This window comes from Chanodichthys erythropterus, chromosome 11, assembly GCF_024489055.1.
Source record: "Chanodichthys erythropterus isolate Z2021 chromosome 11, ASM2448905v1, whole genome shotgun sequence".
Lineage (NCBI taxonomy): Eukaryota > Metazoa > Chordata > Actinopteri > Cypriniformes > Xenocyprididae > Chanodichthys > Chanodichthys erythropterus.
Genome location: NC_090231.1, coordinates 5,973,902 through 5,992,720, shown reverse-complemented (window position 1 = coordinate 5,992,720; position 18,819 = coordinate 5,973,902). Strand labels below are relative to the sequence as shown.

The 18,819-nt window shown below is 34.6% G+C and overlaps 2 protein-coding genes across 2 annotated transcripts in view; both read right to left on the bottom strand.

Annotated features, from left to right (window-relative positions):
- ubap1lb (ubiquitin associated protein 1-like b) overlaps positions 1–11,241 on the bottom strand; it is a 28,308-nt gene extending 17,067 nt beyond the window's left edge. The window contains exons 1-3 of the mRNA XM_067400437.1: positions 11,166–11,241; positions 9,644–9,801; positions 4,990–5,131 (exon numbers count right to left, since the gene is read on the bottom strand). Of these exons, the coding sequence (XP_067256538.1) occupies positions 4,990–5,121 (132 nt within the window). The 5' untranslated portion in view covers positions 5,122–5,131; positions 9,644–9,801; positions 11,166–11,241. The remainder of the gene's footprint in view (positions 1–4,989; positions 5,132–9,643; positions 9,802–11,165) is intronic.
- pdcd7 (programmed cell death 7) lies at positions 10,861–17,303 on the bottom strand. The gene is made up of 5 exons (XM_067400435.1): positions 16,313–17,303; positions 14,590–14,728; positions 14,187–14,417; positions 11,472–11,559; positions 10,861–11,375 (listed from the first exon to the last, which is right to left on the bottom strand). The coding sequence occupies exons 1-5, from the start codon at positions 17,237–17,239 to the stop codon at positions 11,255–11,257; spliced, it is 1,506 nt and encodes a 501-aa protein (XP_067256536.1). The 5' UTR covers positions 17,240–17,303; the 3' UTR covers positions 10,861–11,254.
- Positions 17,304–18,819: the final 1,516 nt, after the last annotated feature.

The following is an 18,819-nucleotide window of genomic DNA, read 5'->3' as shown; positions in this document are numbered from 1 at the left end:
AGACATTTTTAAGACCAATTTAAGAACATTTCAGGAATAAACTGAAGGGAGCATAACACGTCAATACGTTCTAGATGTCAATGTCTAGGAAGCACACAATGAATAATATTAGCAACACATCAAAGTGTAATTTCCAACATCTCCATTAATGTACTGTTAATTCATTTTATATATATAAAAAAATAGCTTATAGTTTTAAATAGCTTTGCACCCAAAGTTGAGTTTTATGATTAAAACAAGAAGAAATATCTGCCAATGGGTTCAGAAAAATCAACTTAATTCAAATGAAAAAGAAATTTTCATATCGACTGACAGATATTTTTTCTTGTTTTAAGCATAAACTCACAAAATTTTGTTAAATTTCTCAGATAACAAGATTTAATTTCTTCATTTTGCATCTTAAGTAAATGTATCTTGATTTAAGGATGCTTACATATTTGTACTGGAAAACAAAAATCCTGAGGAAGATTGTATGCAATTTAATTTAGGGCCCTATAAATCCGTTTTATTTTTTTTGTTTTGTATTATAGTTTATTGTTTTAATTTTTCTGTATTCCTTTTAAAATGTTTTAATTAAATTTAAATAATCAAAATTAATTAATAAAAACAACTTAATTTATTAATTTGTTTACAAAAATAGGGCCCTATGAAATATTTTGTTTCTATCAGAAATTCTGTGTTGTGTATTTTGATTTTTATGGTAATCAAATGAAGGCATAAAACTAATTTAATTTATCTTTTAATCCAATGATAATTAAATAAACTTAAAAGGTGCTATAGAGGATGTTTTGTTTTATACATTTTTTGTTTTATACATTTTTGCAATATTACTTGAAAGTGTCTTTATTAACTGATAAAAGACTATTTATTAGGTGCACTGAAAGGAATAATATTAATATACATCATCTGTGCACGAGGTAGGGCCTTAAAAACATCAGCCAATCGTTTGTGTGATCATCTGGCTTGTCAATCACTGCCATGATTGGCCAAAAGGGCCAATCCGCGCACGTCTCTCACAAGGAACGTAATGGCAGTGATTGACAAGCCAGAGAGTTTTTAAGGCCCTACCTCGTGCAGATGATGTATATTGATATTATTCCTTTCAGTGCACCTAATAAATAGTCTTTTATCAGTTAGTAAAGACACTTTCAAGTAATATTGCAAAAATGTATAAAACAAAACATCCTTTTTAGCACCTTTAAGTCTTCTTTAAAACCCGCAGAAACCCTGTCAAAACGTAGATTGATTTAATTTCAACCTGAAAAGTAAGACTGATTACCCCTTGGTTAACTGCTAGTTGGTCAGTTGGGTCTCTGTATGCTATGCTAGTATATAAGTTAACTGATACAGACATTAAAGGTGCAATATGTAAGATTTCTGTCCGTTAGAGGTCGCTAGAGGCCTATTAAAAAAAAAAGGCGTAGCTTGATGACACCAAGTTTGAGTATAGAATCTTGGGACATGTGGTCTCCACCTCAACGGACAGTGGGAATAATCGGGATAGGACTCTGGAAGAAATCATGTTCATGGATGTGATTATTAACGTTACTGTAGTGTGAAGCAGAGCAGGAGCGAGTGTTGTGGAGCTGAACGAGGAGCTGGAGCGATTGATCAACACAGGCCTCACAAGCAGCGGGACTTTTATTATGCCACAGTCACCGGCGCCGCTTGTGCTTTTCCGGACATGAGTATGAGGTAACGCACCTCTGTTTATCATATTAGATACATTTGAGAGTGATGAAAATTATGTTATAACGTTACTCTGTGCGTTCGCTCGGCGGCTGCTGTGAGACTCTGTTACAGACTGCAGTAAGATAGATCCATTTTACAATATCAGATTAAATGCTGGACGGCTTGTGTTGATAAATGGCATGTAATTCATTTTAAAAAATATTGTATGATGGAGAAAATGCTGTATTACTGTTACTAAAAATAAAGCTGCATCTGATTATGCTATGTTAGCTACTTCACAAAACAGTGTTTTTCTCTGAGGCATGGTAAAGCATGAGACTCGCAAAAAATCAAGAAAATTAGATTTAAACAATAAGACTAAACGCGTTGAGCTATAGAACAATATTTAGTTTTCTGTCTATAAATATATCAAAACAGTTGTTCCCTTGTCTATTAAAACGTGTAATATATTAAAGCGTCTTTGGTGTTTTCATGGTTTCTATAACATAAAACCGAGGGTAACGCTGGTATGACGTGATTGACTGCGACTCCTCACACGTCCCGGAGCCTTGGTTAAAATTGCAATTTTCTCACGATTTACAAATAGTAGGAAAAATTTGGGATATTGTAAGTACTCAAGTGAACAAAATATATAACACTGTCCTAGTGGTTTTTGGATATTTTACTGCAAAAATCTTACATATTGCACCTTTAATGGTCATCATAGTGTAGTTCAAACAACATTTATCACAACATGATTTTGTAGGAATTGTAATCAGATGCTAAAGAGAGTAATTTGAGCCAATGGGATCACTTGTGTCCAATTTCGATGAGGACCTGATTTGTCATCATCACAAAACATGTCAAACATGCTTTTGCGTGATTCTGCATCCAGACCACTAGGTGTCAGTATAAAGTCAAAAACCACTAACATCAACAAAAAAAAAAATAAATGCATACACGTTTTAGTTCAACATAAGAAATAATTCTGCATAAAAACAGGACAGATTAGCCCCATGATTTACTACAGTATGATCTAAATGTATTGCTATGGGAATATTAGCAACATTTGCCATTATTAGCATTATGGATAATACAGCACCATAAAACAGATGTGCAACAGAGAAGTATACACACCAGCCAAATATTACACAACAATTTGCATCACATTCAAATCCTTAATGCAAAATAAAGCGTGCAGAGCTCCAAGGCAGGTACACAATGTTGTTCTTGGACAGTACGTGGGACAAATGACTAAGAATTTACACAAACTCAAGTTCAGCACATAGCCATAAAAGGTTCACATTAGCTTATTTCTGATTAGATTGTGATAACATTTGACAGCAATATGTTTGTTTTTTTGCAAATACCTTGACCAGTAACACACAAACCCTTAGGAATTTTCAGCATTTTATCCCAACGGATCTACAGTACAACTATATTACATAGATTGCAGACAGCCAAGAACTTTTTTCACCCTTCGTTTTAGTTTTTGTAGTCAGAGATAGAATTATACTGTATTTTATTTTGATACGGTCCACACCTCCAGGATGAATTATATGTCAGTGTAATTAGAGAGTAATCACAGATGTGAATGGGTTACACCAAGTGTCTTTGTATTTTCCCATGACCTTGTTAGTGTCAGCCTGCACTCAGTGATAATCACATCAAAGCCGACGGCTGCTGCAATCACTGGATGCTATTGGCAAATTACATTGCGGCTAATGCAGTTTATGGAAGTCGCAGATGCTTCCTCATCTCCATCTGTTCTGAACATCTTTAATGCCGTACAGGCTTCAAAAAGTACACTACCTTAAACATTTTGGGGTCAATTTGATTTTTTTTAAAGAAATTAATACTTTTATTCAGCAAGGATGCATAATATTGATCAAAGGTGACAGTAAAGACTGTTACAAAGGATTATTATTTCAATTAAATGTTCTTTTGACATTTCTGTTTTGGTTTCCACAAAAATATTAAACAGTACAACTGCAAATAATACTAAGAAATGTTTCTTGAGCAGCAAATCAGCATATTAGAATGATTTCTGAAGGATCATGTGACACTGAAGACTGGAGTAATGATGCTGAAAATTCAGCTTTGATCACAAGAATAAATTAAATTTTAAAATCAAATATAAATTAAATAGTTATTTTTAAAATAAATGCAGCTTTGGTGAGCACAAACATTTAAAAAAAAAAAAAATAATAATCATAGCCTACCAACCATGCATGAAGTGTAAAAACGAGAAGGACATAACCTTTCAAAAAAATGGAAAACATGTAAATATCGCGGTTGCTGTGGTTTTTGCAGTCCTCTGCGGTTTGCTCGTCAATAGCGCGGTATTACGATATTCCGGTTATCGCGACAGCCCTAATCTGAATATCTCAATCATTTCTACAAGATGGCAATGCGAGGAAATGAACAGACAATGAAGGCTCCAGATGCAGTTTTTCTCAGGAGAAAAGTAGTTATCTAAGGTTTCTCGTCTTGAGATTCACAAAATCACAATCACAAAATTCACACAATCAAAATTCAAAGATTTAATAATTTGAGACCCTGGACCACAAAACCAGTCATTACAGGGTCATTTTTTTGAAATTGAGATTTATACATCATCTGAAAGCTGAATAAATAAGCTTTTCATTGATGTTAGGATATGACAATATTTGGCCGAGATATTATAAAATCTGGAATCTAAGAGTGCAAAAAAATGTAAATATTGAGAAAATCACCTTTAAAGTTGTCCAAATGAAGCCCTAAGCAATGCATATCCACTCACAAAAATACATTATTGACACATTTATGGTAGTAAATGTATCTTCGTGGAACATGATCTTTACTTAATATCCTTATGATTTTTGGCATAAATGAAAAATCGATCATTTTGACCCATAAAATGTATTGTTGGCTATTGCTAATATACCCGTGCAACTTATTTTGTGGTCCAGGATCACAGAACATTTCACACCCAATCCTCCTTAAGAGCAAACGATCTGAGCTGCTACTGTATGTCAGCAATTTGTATTTGTTTATTCCTCCCAAGGAGAAAACTGCAGTTGATATAGTCTTCCAAAAGAAAAATAAAATGTATTTGGATGCTTTCAGGCTGTCAAACATTAGTGGAACATTAATAGTTAATGTGAGGTACTGAGGTTTTCAAATCACCTTGGGACCAACTAGCTAAAAGTAATCCCAAAAATGGCTTGGGAAAAGAATAACTGCAATTGTTTGAAGATGCTAAAAGTGTGTGTGTTTTGAAGCCACCTGATAAGATCAGTTCAGAAACATGCAGTTTAGAGACGGGAAGTATCAGACCTCAGTTTCCTGCAGTATCTTCAGGTAGTCGGGCAGAGTGATTTCTGGAGCCGTGAGGAGCTCCACCTCTTCCTTTGCATCCTCAAGGACGCCGAGAGGGATCTTGAAGGGCACCTCATCCAGACTGGACATTTCCCTCTATCTGAAAACAGAAACGGCATGCAAATGGGATCAGTTCCTGGTTTCTGTTGAACACCTTGACGGTATGTCCGAGGGTTTTTGAGAGAAGGCTCTTATGTTCACCATGACTGCATTTAGGAATTCAATAAAAAAAAAAAACTGTATTATTGTGAAATATTATTAGCCTACAAAAAAAAAAAAACGTATTTCTAAGCTTATGTTAATATATTTTAAAATGTAATTTATTCCTGTTATGCAAAGCTGAATTTTCAGCATCATTACTCCACTTTAGTGTCACATGATCCTTCAGAAATCATTCTGATATGATGATTTACTGCTCAAGAAAGATGAGCATTTCTTATTATTATCAATGTTAAAACAGTTGTGCTGCTTCATATGCAGTTGTGTCTGATATTCACACACACGTGAAGCTCACAGTGTTTTCTGCATCTGTTGTCTCAATATATGAGGATGTAAAAACATCAACTTGACCTGCAGAGCTGCTCTGAGAGTCACCGTTTCATTTGAGAAAAACTACTGTCAAATACACACTGAAACTGAAAGATCTTCATGACAAACGGTCAAAATAAAAGTCTGGTTTAATTTCAAGAAATTATGACAGAAATATATCACTACTGTATACTAAACTACTTCTCAAAATAATAATATTTCTAAGGAATATCATACAACCAAGATATTTTTTCAGCCATGTTTTAAATGTATAGGCTACAGTTCTGTTGCAGCATCTTAATCGACAAAAAAACTTAATGTTGTGTTGTAAATTACACTTTACAAATCTCATAAACTTATATTTTATTCACAATAGAATATAGATAACATATCAAATGTTGAAAGTGAGACATTTTGAAATGTCATGCCAAATATTGGCTCATTTTGGATTTCATGAGAGCTACACATTCCAAAAAAGTTGGGACAGGTAGCAATAAGAGGCCGGAAAAGTTAAATGTACATATAAGGAACAGCTGGAGGACCAATTTGCAACTTATTAGGTCAATTGGCAACATGATTGAGTATAAAAAGAGCCTCTCAGAGTGGCAGTGTCTCTCAGAAGTCAAGATGGGCAGAGGATCACCAATTCCCCCAATGCTATGGCAAAAAAAAAGTGGAGCAATATCAGAAAGGAGTTTCTCAGAGAAAAATGGCAAAGAGTTTGAAGTTATCATCATCATCTACAGTGCATAATATCATCCAAAGATTCAGAGAATCTGGAACAATCTCTGTGCGTAAGGGTCAAGGCCCAAAACCATACTGGATGCCCGTGATCTTCGGGCCCTTAGACGGCACTGCATCACATACAGGAATGCTACTGTAATGGAAATCACTACATGGGCTCAGGAATACTTCCAGAAAACATTGTTGGTGAACACAATCCTCCGTGCCATTCGCCGTTGCCGGCTAAATCTCTATAGGTCAAAAAAGAAGCCATATCTAAACATGATCCAGAAGCGCAGGCGTTTCTCTGGGCCAAGGCTCATTTAAAATGGACTGTGGCAAAGTGGAAAACTGTTCTGTGGTCAGACGAATCAAAGTTTGAAGTTCTTTTCGGAAAACTGGGACACCATGTCATCTGGACTAAAGAGGACAAGGACAACCCAAGTTGTTATCAGCACTCAGTTCAGAAGCCTGCATCTCTGATGGTATGGGGTTGCATGAGTGTGTGTGGCATGGGCAGCTTACACATCTGGAAAGGCACCATCAATGCTGAAAGGTATATCCAAGTTCTAGAACAACATATGCTCCCATCCAGACGTCGTCTCTTTCAGGGAAGACCTTGCATTTTCCAACATGACAATGCCAGACCACATACTGCATCAATTACAACATCATGGCTGCGTAGAAGAAGGATCTGGGTACTGAAATGGCCAGCCTGCAGTCCAGATCTTTCACCCATAGAAAACATTTGGTGCATCATAAAGAGGAAGATGCGACAAAGAAGACCTAAGACAGTTGAGCAACTAGAAGCCGGTATTAGACAAGAATGGGACAACATTCCTATTCCTAAACTTGAGCAACTTGTCTCCTCAGTCCCCAGACGTTTGCAGACTGTTATAAAAAGAAGAGGGGATGCCACACAGTGGTAAACATGGCCTTGTCCCAACTTTTTTGAGATGTGTTGATGCCATGAAATTTAAAATCAACTTATTTTTCCCTTAAAATGATAAATTTTCTCAGTTTAAACATTTGACATGTCATCTATGTTGTATTCTGAATAAAATATTGAAATTTGAAACTTCCACATCATTGAATTCTGTTTTTATTCAAAATTTGTCACAACTTTTTTGGAATCGTGTTTGTATATATTGTGATAATATTTTTGCCCATATTACCCAGCCCTAGTTTGGGATATGATATATTGATATATATATATATATAATTAATACTTTTATGCAGCAAGAATGCATTAAATTGATCAAAAGGAATTTATAATTTCACAAAGTATTTCTTTTTAAATTTTTTATTCATCAAAGAATCCTGAAAGAAATGTTACACGGTTTCCACAAATATATTAAAAATGTTTTCAACATTAATAATAACTATTAATAGTTACTATTAATAATTATTAATAGTTGAGGACCAATAATAACTAAGCACCAAATCAGTATATGATTTCTGAAGGATCATGTGACTCTGAAGACTGCAGTAATGATGCTGAAAATTCAGCTTTGATCACAGGAATAAATTACAGTTTATATATTCACATAAAAATCTGTTATTTAAAATTGTAATATTATTACTGTATTTTTGATCAAATAAATGATAATTATTGCAACAATGCATCACAAAAACAGTTGCATGTTTGCCCTCTGCTCCTGCTTCTGCATTTGACTGAAACCTCTCTATATTTGTTTACCTGTTATTTAATAGTAAGGAGACTAGAGGATTAGGGATTAAAGATTACTAAGACTTGACCACCTGACCATCTCAACGTCACCGCCATGTGCCACGACACATGCTCCATCATATGTTTACCTGTCAGAGGGAACAGTGCCTTTTTCTCAAGACTAGTCGTGGTTTGTCTGAGAGTGGTTATCTTCAGAAAGCCTGGCTCAATGTTATTAAAAAAGTCCTCGTTTCCTATAGCAGCCTGAAGAGTCCTGCTGAAGCTCTTCACTATGACAGCTGCTCAGATCTGATCCTAATATGCTGCTCCGCACCTTCTGCACCAGATGGTTTTAGGTTTTCAAACTGAGCCGAGTCTTAACAGCCAGATGCTTGATAAGCTCTTAAGTTGTTTTCCTTCTTGTGTAGGAAAGAAGAATGAAAAGTTCAATAAGTTGTGGTATTCTGCCTAAACCACAGACAGAAGATACTGAGCGTGAGCGAGTAATGTGAGGTCTTTTGAACGTTAAAGATCAAAGATCTGGTCTAGTATTATGTGCTGTACTAATACAGTCAAGAGCGCACTGAAATAAACACTTATGAAGACTTCAGATGCAAAAGCCTCTAAGTGCCGTCTGAAATTTTCTTCTAAAATAAGCATTTTTATCAAGCTTTCAAGGTTCAGTGATTCCAATTTAATGGCAAATATGTCCTTTTCATTGCCATTAAAGTGAAATAACTCAACATAAACAAACAAGCTTGATAAAAATGCTTATTTTAGAAGAAAATTTCAGAGACACTTAGTGGCTTTTGCATTTGAAATCTTCATATTAATTATGTGTCACCTCTGGCTCACTTAGTTGAGGGAAACTTAATATTCAACAATATTATTGATTTGACTGCATTGACACTATTGGACGAGAACTGAAAACGAGCTAGATGACGCCATTACGGTTTTATAGATGAACTGATTTAATAATTGATGATCTTTACAACAGAACTGACTTCAGCTGAAAAATGACAGAAAATGAATCGTTTGTATCATTGAATCATTTTCCTGTTATCACCGTGAAGCTGCTTTGAAACCATTTGTATTGTATAAAGCGCTAAAGAAATAAAGGACTTATAAACTACAAAGATATACAAAACAGAAAATTAAATAGATGAATGTAAAATATATTTTAAAAAATATTAGAAATTTGCACAATTTTAAAAAAAAATTAAAATACACACTTATACTGAAATACTGTAGAAAAAAATGTTATAATAGTATAAAAATGTTCGTTTTATATTATATTTGAAATGTTATTACATTTAAATACTATAAACATTTATAAATACATGAAATAATTACATTTTATATTAATTTTATAAATTGAAGTATGCTTTACATGAAAATGTGATTTCTGTCTTTCAAAATTTCATGTTTAATTCAATGTTTTACTTGCAGTTTCTTTGTAATAATTTGTGAAATATGCAAGCAATGTCCCACAGCAAATCTTTTAAGTTTACACTAAAGTCAAACAGCCTTCAATGAAACTGATAAACAATGACATTCATGAAAATAATGCATTTAACATCATTAAAACATACAAATTCATTTATTTAAAAAAGTACTTTTTAAACAAACACCCACATTAACTTTTAAAATACATTAGCCATTTCACTTAACTTTAACGCAGAGTTTCCTCACCTGTCTCGGGAGTGTGTGTTTGTCTCGGCGGTGTGATGTGGACAGTGATATGGTCACTCTGTACAGACGTGTGTCCACTGCCTCTGCTCCACTAATCCACTGACACACACACTGACACTGGCTGATGACGGAGCCGCTCACACCTACAGGAAGTCAACCTGAAGCATCCACATTTAGAAAACCCATCATTGGAACACTTTATTTTACTCTTGACAAGTACAGAAGTGTTTTGTCATGTAAAATATATTACACACAGATAATGTATCTGAACATATCTAGACGTGTTTTCATCTGTAAACACCACAATCAGCACGCCTGTCTTAAGCAGATCACAGGAAATCACTGTGATGTAATCAGTACTTTTTCACCCAAGTCAACATGTGACATGTTTTGAAGGACGACTGATGCAGACTGATCACACCGTCCTATTCTCTTTACCGTAGTGGGAAAAAAAACTATGTGTGTGTGTGTGTGTATATATATATATATATAAATGCACACACACACATTATGTAAACAATCTTTTGTTAGATGTGATTAATTGCCATTAATTGATTTTACAACCTTAATACACACACACATATATATATTAGGGTTGTCAAACGATTAATCACGATTAATCTCATACAAAATAAAAGTTTGAGTTTGAGTTTGCCTAATATATGTGTGAGTACTGTGTGTAATTATTATGAATATATAAATACACACAAATGAATGTATATATTTCAGAGAAATATGTTATTTATGTAAAAAATATTTTTATTTATATATTATATAAAAATATAAATACATATACTTGTAAATATTTCTCAAATATATACATGAATGTGTTTGTATTTATATATACATAATTACACACAGTACACCCACATATATTAGGCAAACTCAAACTTTTATTTTGTATGCGATATATATATATATATATAGGGTTGTCAAATCAATTATTGGAGATTAATCGTATCTAACAAAAGTTTGTTTACATGATATATGTACGTGTGTGTGTGTGTATATATATATATATATATATATATATATATATATATATATATATATATATATATATATATATATACATATATACACACACACACACACACACATATATATAATTTACACACACACATGTATGTGTGTCTGTGTGTGATTAATCGATTTGACAGCCCTAATAAATAAATATATGTCCATATGTATGTATGTATATATATATATATTATATATATATATATATTTATTTCAGTCATTTTATAGTTTTCCAGTAAAAATACAGTTTTGTGGCAATGAGGACCTAATGAAAATTACCACTGAAAATAATGAGAACTACACAAAAAAGAAGAAAAAATTTGAAAAATTACAGAAAAACATCCAAACACATTACTGTAATGAGAATCTGGGGAAAATGCATGTAACAGTCATGAATAAAAAAAATGTAAAAAATCTAAATGGTCCTCAAAAAAAGCTTCATTTTCTTTGTGCAAAGTAAAATTTCTTTGATTTAATAATGAAATGTTTCCGTCAAATTTACCAAAATTAGTATCATTTAATCTGGCCACACATTTTCCCAACCAAATGTATTTTGTTTTGACGAATGAACAGTCTGTCGAGTCAAAAGTGTCATTTCTCCAGGGCCGTGGCCCAGATGTCGTCGGCTGGTGGGTCGGGCAGAACCCAGCCTTGAGGAACCGAAGTACCGTCAGGGTGTTCGACAGAAACCAGGAACTGATCCCACTCTCTCCTGTCAGGGGAAATGCGACATGAACACATTCTTTGAGCTTTGTCACATTTACTCACAGAGTTATTTTTAGAGGTTACTTGTGGTTTGAAAACAGACCTTATCTGAATAAGTGCAGGAAGGGAGCGCTCAGCCTGTGTGTAGTAATCATGGAACGGTTGAAGAGGGTGATCAGGTGGTAATTCAGCTGAAGAAAAAGAAAAGAGCAGAGTTTACATACATGTAACATCTAGCTCTTCCTGATTGAGCTGTGGTGTTTATGAAACAGCATTTACTTACTCTAAAAATAGGGGAACAAGTGCCATATAAATACCACTGAAGAAAAAGATCTACAGTAGTACTATTTCAAGATGTGCTGCACTATATATATAACTGTAAATACAGTGAAGCTCGCCTTGAAATAGTACAGGGACTGAAAAATGGTTATACTGCCAACTTGTGGTGTCTTCAGGAAAAACAACCCTCATGCATTAATGATCAGGAAAATGCTTTGGACATGGATAGGCTTGTCCTATAGCAGATACATATACACTAGCAGCCAAACGTTTGGAATCATTACGATTTGTTATTGTTTTCTCTTCTGCCCACCATAGCTGAATCTATTTTAGCAAAAAATATAAAAGCTGTAATATTGTGAAATATTATTACAACTTGAAATAACTATTTTCTATTTTAGTATATTTTACAAATGTAATTTATTACAGTGATCAAAGCTGAATTTTCAGCATCATTACTCCAGTCTTCAGTGTCACATGATGCTTCAGAAATCATTCTAATATGATAATTTGATACTCAAGAAGCATTTACAATTATTATTTATGTTGAAAACCTTTTTTGCTGGTTAATATTTTTATGGAAACTGATACACTGCCATTTAAATGTTCATTTTATTCAGCAAGGATGCATTAACTTCTAAATCTAATTATAAAATTATTTTTTAATTATTTTTCTACTCAATCATTTTTGAAATATAATCATTTACACAGTTACTGTCATAACTTGTTTTAATGACAGATTTATTTAAACATATATTAAATAAGACATTACTAACAGGTAAAGTAAATATAATGAATATATGAGCTAATATAGTGCATATATTTAGTGAACTAACATGCTGTGGACACTAAAAGACTTGCCTGAGGTAAATGTAATGCTACATGAGATATTATTATATCAAGCTGTTTTATTGATGACTTTCTGCAATTCAAACACTGGTTGATAGATTATATGTAAATATATCTATTTATCGATCTTCTGTTTTTCTTCTTCTGCTCTTTTTCCTGTTGTGGCGATTAACAAACAGCATTGCATTACCATGCGCGCCCCCTTCTGGATTGGAGTGTGGATCACCTGTGACTGACTGTATTCATCTTCTGACTGTATGCACCGGGACAGTCAGACGAATATATGTACCATTACACCCCTATTATATATATTTTATATCTGACACAATTCTCAATATAATATTGAATTTCACTATGACATCCACGGTTCAATACGCACTTGTGAATTGAGTTTCAGTTTTACGTTTAAATAATTTATGTGCATTTTATTTCTCTCCGAATTTACTGTTTGTGTGTGCCTGTAGGTCTACGATTTTTAAGATTTTGTCAGTGTTAATTTTAAAATAAAAAATTATTTTATATTATACAATACACTTGTATTTTCTTTGCTTTTAAGTAAAATAAAGGAGTATTGTAATAAATCGTTTTTCTTCTTAACCTCTTAATGTTCCTAGTGCCTAAGCATAGAATAACAAAAAAACTCTCTTATGTGTCAAGCCATCAGAACCGAACCGAAAACCGTGGTTAAAAAAAAACGAGGTATGTATTGAACCGTGTGTTAAAGGTACAATATGTAAAATTTTTGCAGTAAAATATCCAAAAACCACTAGGCTAGTGTTATATATTTTGTTCAGCTGATTACTAACAATATCTCTAATGTTTTCAACTACTTGTAAATCATGAGAAAATTCCCATTCTAAACAGTGACACGGGGCAGTGCAGTCGCCTGTCAATGACGTCAGTTACCTTTGTTACCGCCTTTACTGACGTAGAAACCACATGACAACAGTGCCGTGGACAAATGCGGAAGTAGTGTCTAGCGTCCAGTAAACCACTAGCTTGCTTCAAGCAGTTCCTTATTTACTTCTTGCACGTTTTATGGTGGATTGTGTTAATTATTTATGGAACATAATTACTGTTTACCATCTGACGCTGGTTCTGTCGACAAGGACAGCTCCTGTAAGCTCATGACTGGAAAAGCGGAAGCGGCGCCGGCGACTGTGTCATAATAAAAGTCCCGCTGCTCGTGAGGCGTGTGTTGATCAATCGCTCCAGCTCCTCGTTCATCTCCCGCAACACTCGGTCCTGCTCTGCTTCATACTACAGTAACGTTAATAATCGCATCCACGAACATGAGTTCTTCCAGACTCAAATCCATATTCATTTGCACCGACCGTTGAAATGGAGACCACATGTCCCAAGTTTCCTCTCTAAAACTTGGCGTCATCAAACTACGCCTTTGTTTTGAATAGGCTTCTAGCGACCTCTAGCGGAAAAAAATATCACAAATTGTACCTTTAAATGTATTATTGCGTTCCTACTATCTATCTATCTATCTATCTATCTATCTATCTATCTATCTATCTATCTATCTATCTATCTATCTATCTATCTATCTATCTATCTGTCTGTCTGTCTGTCTGTCTGTCTGTCTGTCTATCTGTCTGTCTGTCTGTCTGTCTGTCTGTCTGTCTGTCTGTCTGTCTGTCTGTCTGTCTGTCTGTCTGGCTGTAAACAAACCCAGAATTACCTCCGAACAGCATTGCGTCCACCTCTCGCTTCTTCTGCAAGAGCTTCTCTTTTTCTTTCTTCAGTCGTTTCTCGCGGTCTCGTTTGCGTTCCTCCTCCTGCTCTCCCTCCAGCATGACTCTCAGAGCTTTCTCCTCTGTCGCGTACACGGCCGTGCGTTTACGGATCAGACTCCGCAACCGCTCCAAGTGACCCTCAAATATGTCATCACTCTCTTTTCCCGGAAACATGCCTGTTAAAATGAGAAAAATGAAAGGAAATTAAGCACTAAAGATGCAGTAATTAGTTTAATATGTAGAAACAACTACAAATTCTCGACTGATTTCTCTGAAACAATAGTGTCAATCTCAATTTCTCAGGGATAAATTTTACATCATTTAAAACATGCAAACTAAATCTTTCACCTTTCCTGGCCGCAGCCTCTTTCCGGAGTTTTCTGAGTTTTTCCAGAGATTTGAGGATGTCCAGCATTCTCTTGGCGTCTGCTTGTTTCTTACGGACCTCTGAGAGGACGGCGTCTGCGGCCAGTTTCAACTCTTTCTCCTGTTCAACAACAAAACAGATCAGGCATTACTGGATGTATAAACTCATACTCACAAACGTTCATAGCAGAGGAAATCCACATCATACTATACTAATATCTGTAACTATATTAGTCAAAATATTAGAGAAGTCAAACGGTTCTTTTACAGAAACTTTTGTTAAAGTGATATTAATAAAGACAAGCAAGATGGAAAGCAATATTAAGGGCACAGGAAAAAAATATAAACTGATTATAAATCAATATTCCTATACAGATAATGATTGTATCAATGATGTGACGGTCATTTTTTTGTCCTTAATAAAAACAAAGATATGACATCCAAAGTATGTAAGGTAGAACAACTAGATCTCTTTTATTGAATCCAAAAGGTTTTAATTATATTTTGCTACATATAAATGTATTTTAAAGATTTTGAAGTGTCAAAAGATCATTTGGTTTAACCATCCAAAGACCAATACAGCCATTTCATTTGTGATTAAAATATCTTAAAATGTAATAAATGTATATATTTTTATTCTGGCATGATTTTATAACATCATATATCAACATAGTGCAAAATGGCATTAAAATTATGTGTAGAAGTCGTTGCTTTGTTATGAGAAAGAATGAATTTCATTGATGTCATTCGGAGTAACCAATATAAAGGGACCAAGTCATGCAGTCAATATCATGTGACAGGATGTGACATCATTCAGACACCTGCAAAGGCCCACATTGATGTGAAGCAAAGTGACTAATTCTCTCTTAAATATTTGAAAAATTCATGTTTTCACTTGATCCCGAAACATCAGGTCATACGGTACAACCGCTATAAACATGGAAAATGTTGTAATATTTTAAAAACTTGTACTAAATATAAAATTGACCTTTTGATATCAGCCTGTTAGCATTATTTAAAAATATCATAATTCAGTATAACCAAAAGTGTCATTCGGTGAAACCGAAATTTTGGTTAAACCAAATTACTTTTTTGGTGACAAATTTTGTCCATCTTGTAAAAAATGACAAAAGCAGTGTTAATTGATTAAAAAAACACATAATCTCAATTTTAAAACTTAATAAAACTTCAAAATTAATTATATCTCCATTATGTTTTTTTTTTTTTTACTTTTAAAAACCTTATTCGTCAATGACCTGATTGCAGAAAGGTAAAAATAAAGAAATACCCATAATATTCTTAATAAATTGCCATTTTTCATGTAAAGGAACATGACACAAAAATGGCAAAATCTGTTCATACCAAAGTAGGTAAATTTAATTATTTAAAATGCACAGTATATTTTATACACGTTCTCTTAACTGAGACATTTTGATAAAAGAAAACTACTTAATTATATTATTTATATAATACAGCATCATTTTATCAAATAATTAATATTAAATAATATCTAGTTTTTCAATAAATCATAATATAATTTTAATATATAATAATACATTTAAATATATAGCATAATTAATAATAAACCTAATAATATAGTATAATTCTGATTAATATTAATAATTATTATAATTCATGGGACACAATAAAAAATATATGCATAACGGATAACCAAACTCATATATAATCTGCCAGTTTTCCTCACTCTGTTCTTCTCCTCCACTTCTTGAAGCCGTTTCATCTGCCATTTATCAACCAGCGCCTCTCGTTCAGCACGTCTAGCCTCCTCTTCCAGCTTTTCCTCCTTTAGTTCCATCTTTCTTCTCCTCATCCTTGCTCTCTTCTTGTTAATCTGCAGTAATCTCCTCTTGATGCTGCGGACACAGTCAGGCTCCTTCAGCTCGGCCAGTCTCTCCTGTATGCTCTTCTTCAGTTCTGCCGCTTTTGAGAGCGCATCAGTCCAAACACCTTCATCCTCTACGTTATCCTTCAGCATCTGACACACGATATTCAACTCAGACAGCATTTTAACAGTCCCATAGAGCTTCTCTTTGAACTGGGAGATGGATGGGGTGGATTCGGTTTGCTTTGGTTCACTGGATTTACTGATTCTTGACAGCAGGACACTTTGAATCCACTGCTCGTCTCTCAGCCTCTCATCTGAAGCTCTTACTGATGTGATCTGACTGTTGTTTTGGTTGTCGTCCAGCCAGGAGTGGTTGGTAAATGAGTAATTCTTGTACATCTGAGCTGAATTATCAGGTCTGGTGTTGGACTGATAGGACACTGGTGCTGGATTTGGATATTGGTGTTGATTTGGAGTGAATTGTCCCCTGAAATGATGTTCAGGTTGATTCCACTGGTTCTGGGACCAGGATGGAGGCGGGTTCTCGCTGTGCTGAGGAGGGTCAAAGGACCCTGGAGGTGGTCTGCTCGGGTCGAAGGGAGGAAACTGGGGCCAGGGGTGCTGTACTGGCGGTGGGGGGTGTTGATACATGCTCCATGAGTGTCCCGCTGCAGGCATCGGCGGTCCTGCACCTCCTCCTGAATAAACCGCGCCGTCTGTGGACGGAGGAGCATTGAAGGGAGGCGGCGGAGCGCCCATATAACCGAACTGCTGAGAGTTATCCATTATTTCAGGCTAAATCAACTGTAATTCAGTGTTGAAGCGCGCTGTTTTGATGAGCGTCCAGAGAACAGTGTATAGCCGGAAGTTATGATGAAAGAACTTCCTGCCGGGACGCCTTCAAAATAAAACCCTCTTCAAAGTTAAAGGATTAGTTCACTTTCAAAAAAAATTTCCTGATAATTTACTCACCCCCATGTCATCCTAGATGTTTGTGTCTTTCTTTCATCACTCGAAAAGAAATTAAGGTTTTTGATGGAAACAGGATTATTCTCCTTATAGAGGACTTCAATGGGCACCAAACTGTTGAAGGTCAAAATTAGGGGTGTGCACAAATAGTCGAATATTCGAATATTTTATCTGTAATTAATATTCGAAAAATAAAAATGCTATTCTAATTTTACTATGTTGCTTTGCTGGCCGTAAATCCATGAAAATCCTAAGCACTAAAACTCGCAGTTATAACTAAATGCAACGGGTTGCGCTGTGGAGCGTGTTTAACAAGTTTATTTCATTTGATCGTCACATAATGTTGTCGTCTGCCTTGCAAAGTTTGGAATCACTTGAATGAAAATGATCTTACAAAATGGAATTACTTTTGATCAAATGAATTAATGAAACCGAGTTATCATTATATCACCACCATAATGAGAAAGCACATGAAATCTAAACACCCGTCGAATGAGGAAAGATTTAAGCTGGTTGTGTATATTGACTAATCGTAAACTTGTTCAGAAATGGTTACAAAATCTTGATGAATATAAAAGAAAATATATAGGTGGATAGAAGGGATGCATTGACGCCATTTTTCCACAGGAACGCGCTCCCTCAGCTGGACTGAGTGGCAAAAGAACCTCCTGCGTGACTGGATTTAATAGGGGAAACTGCGAAAACGCGAGTAAAACAAATGATTACACTAAAGGTTGGGATCGAAAGTATTCTTTATAACATGTCAAATAAACCTAATCCTTGGATATTGACATGCAGCCAGGAGTTGTGTTTCCTGACATTTATGTGCCTGATTTTGACACCGGGGAAATAGGCTACATAAACCAAATCTGCCTGTGAATATTTTATATAACTACAATATCGGTAGGTTTAAATCTGAGTAATCACTTATATCAATGTTATATCGTCATATTGTCCAGCCCTAACTTAAAGCGCCCAATTATGCAGAATATAAGATGGTAAATATTTAATTGATGAGTTGAACACAATATATAACAATACAATATATAGGGTATGATTTTACCCCAAAATCCAACATTTTGACACAAAATGATAACTGCAAATCCATGTATATATTGCCATTATTATGTAATCAAAATGAAAATTATTATTGCTGGTCTTCAATGATAAAGTCAAGTTACTTTAATGTATTTGCACCAAAAAATGATAAGGATTTATTCTGATATCATCCAAAAACATACTTTGCCAGGGGTGTTTCCAAACTTTTGGAGGGCAGTGTACATTTAAATTTTTTTTTTTTTTTGAAAATGACAGATCGTTTCGCTTGATAAGACTTTTATTCCTCATTTGGTATTGTTTAAAGCCCTTTGAAGCTGCACTGAAACTATAATTTTTCC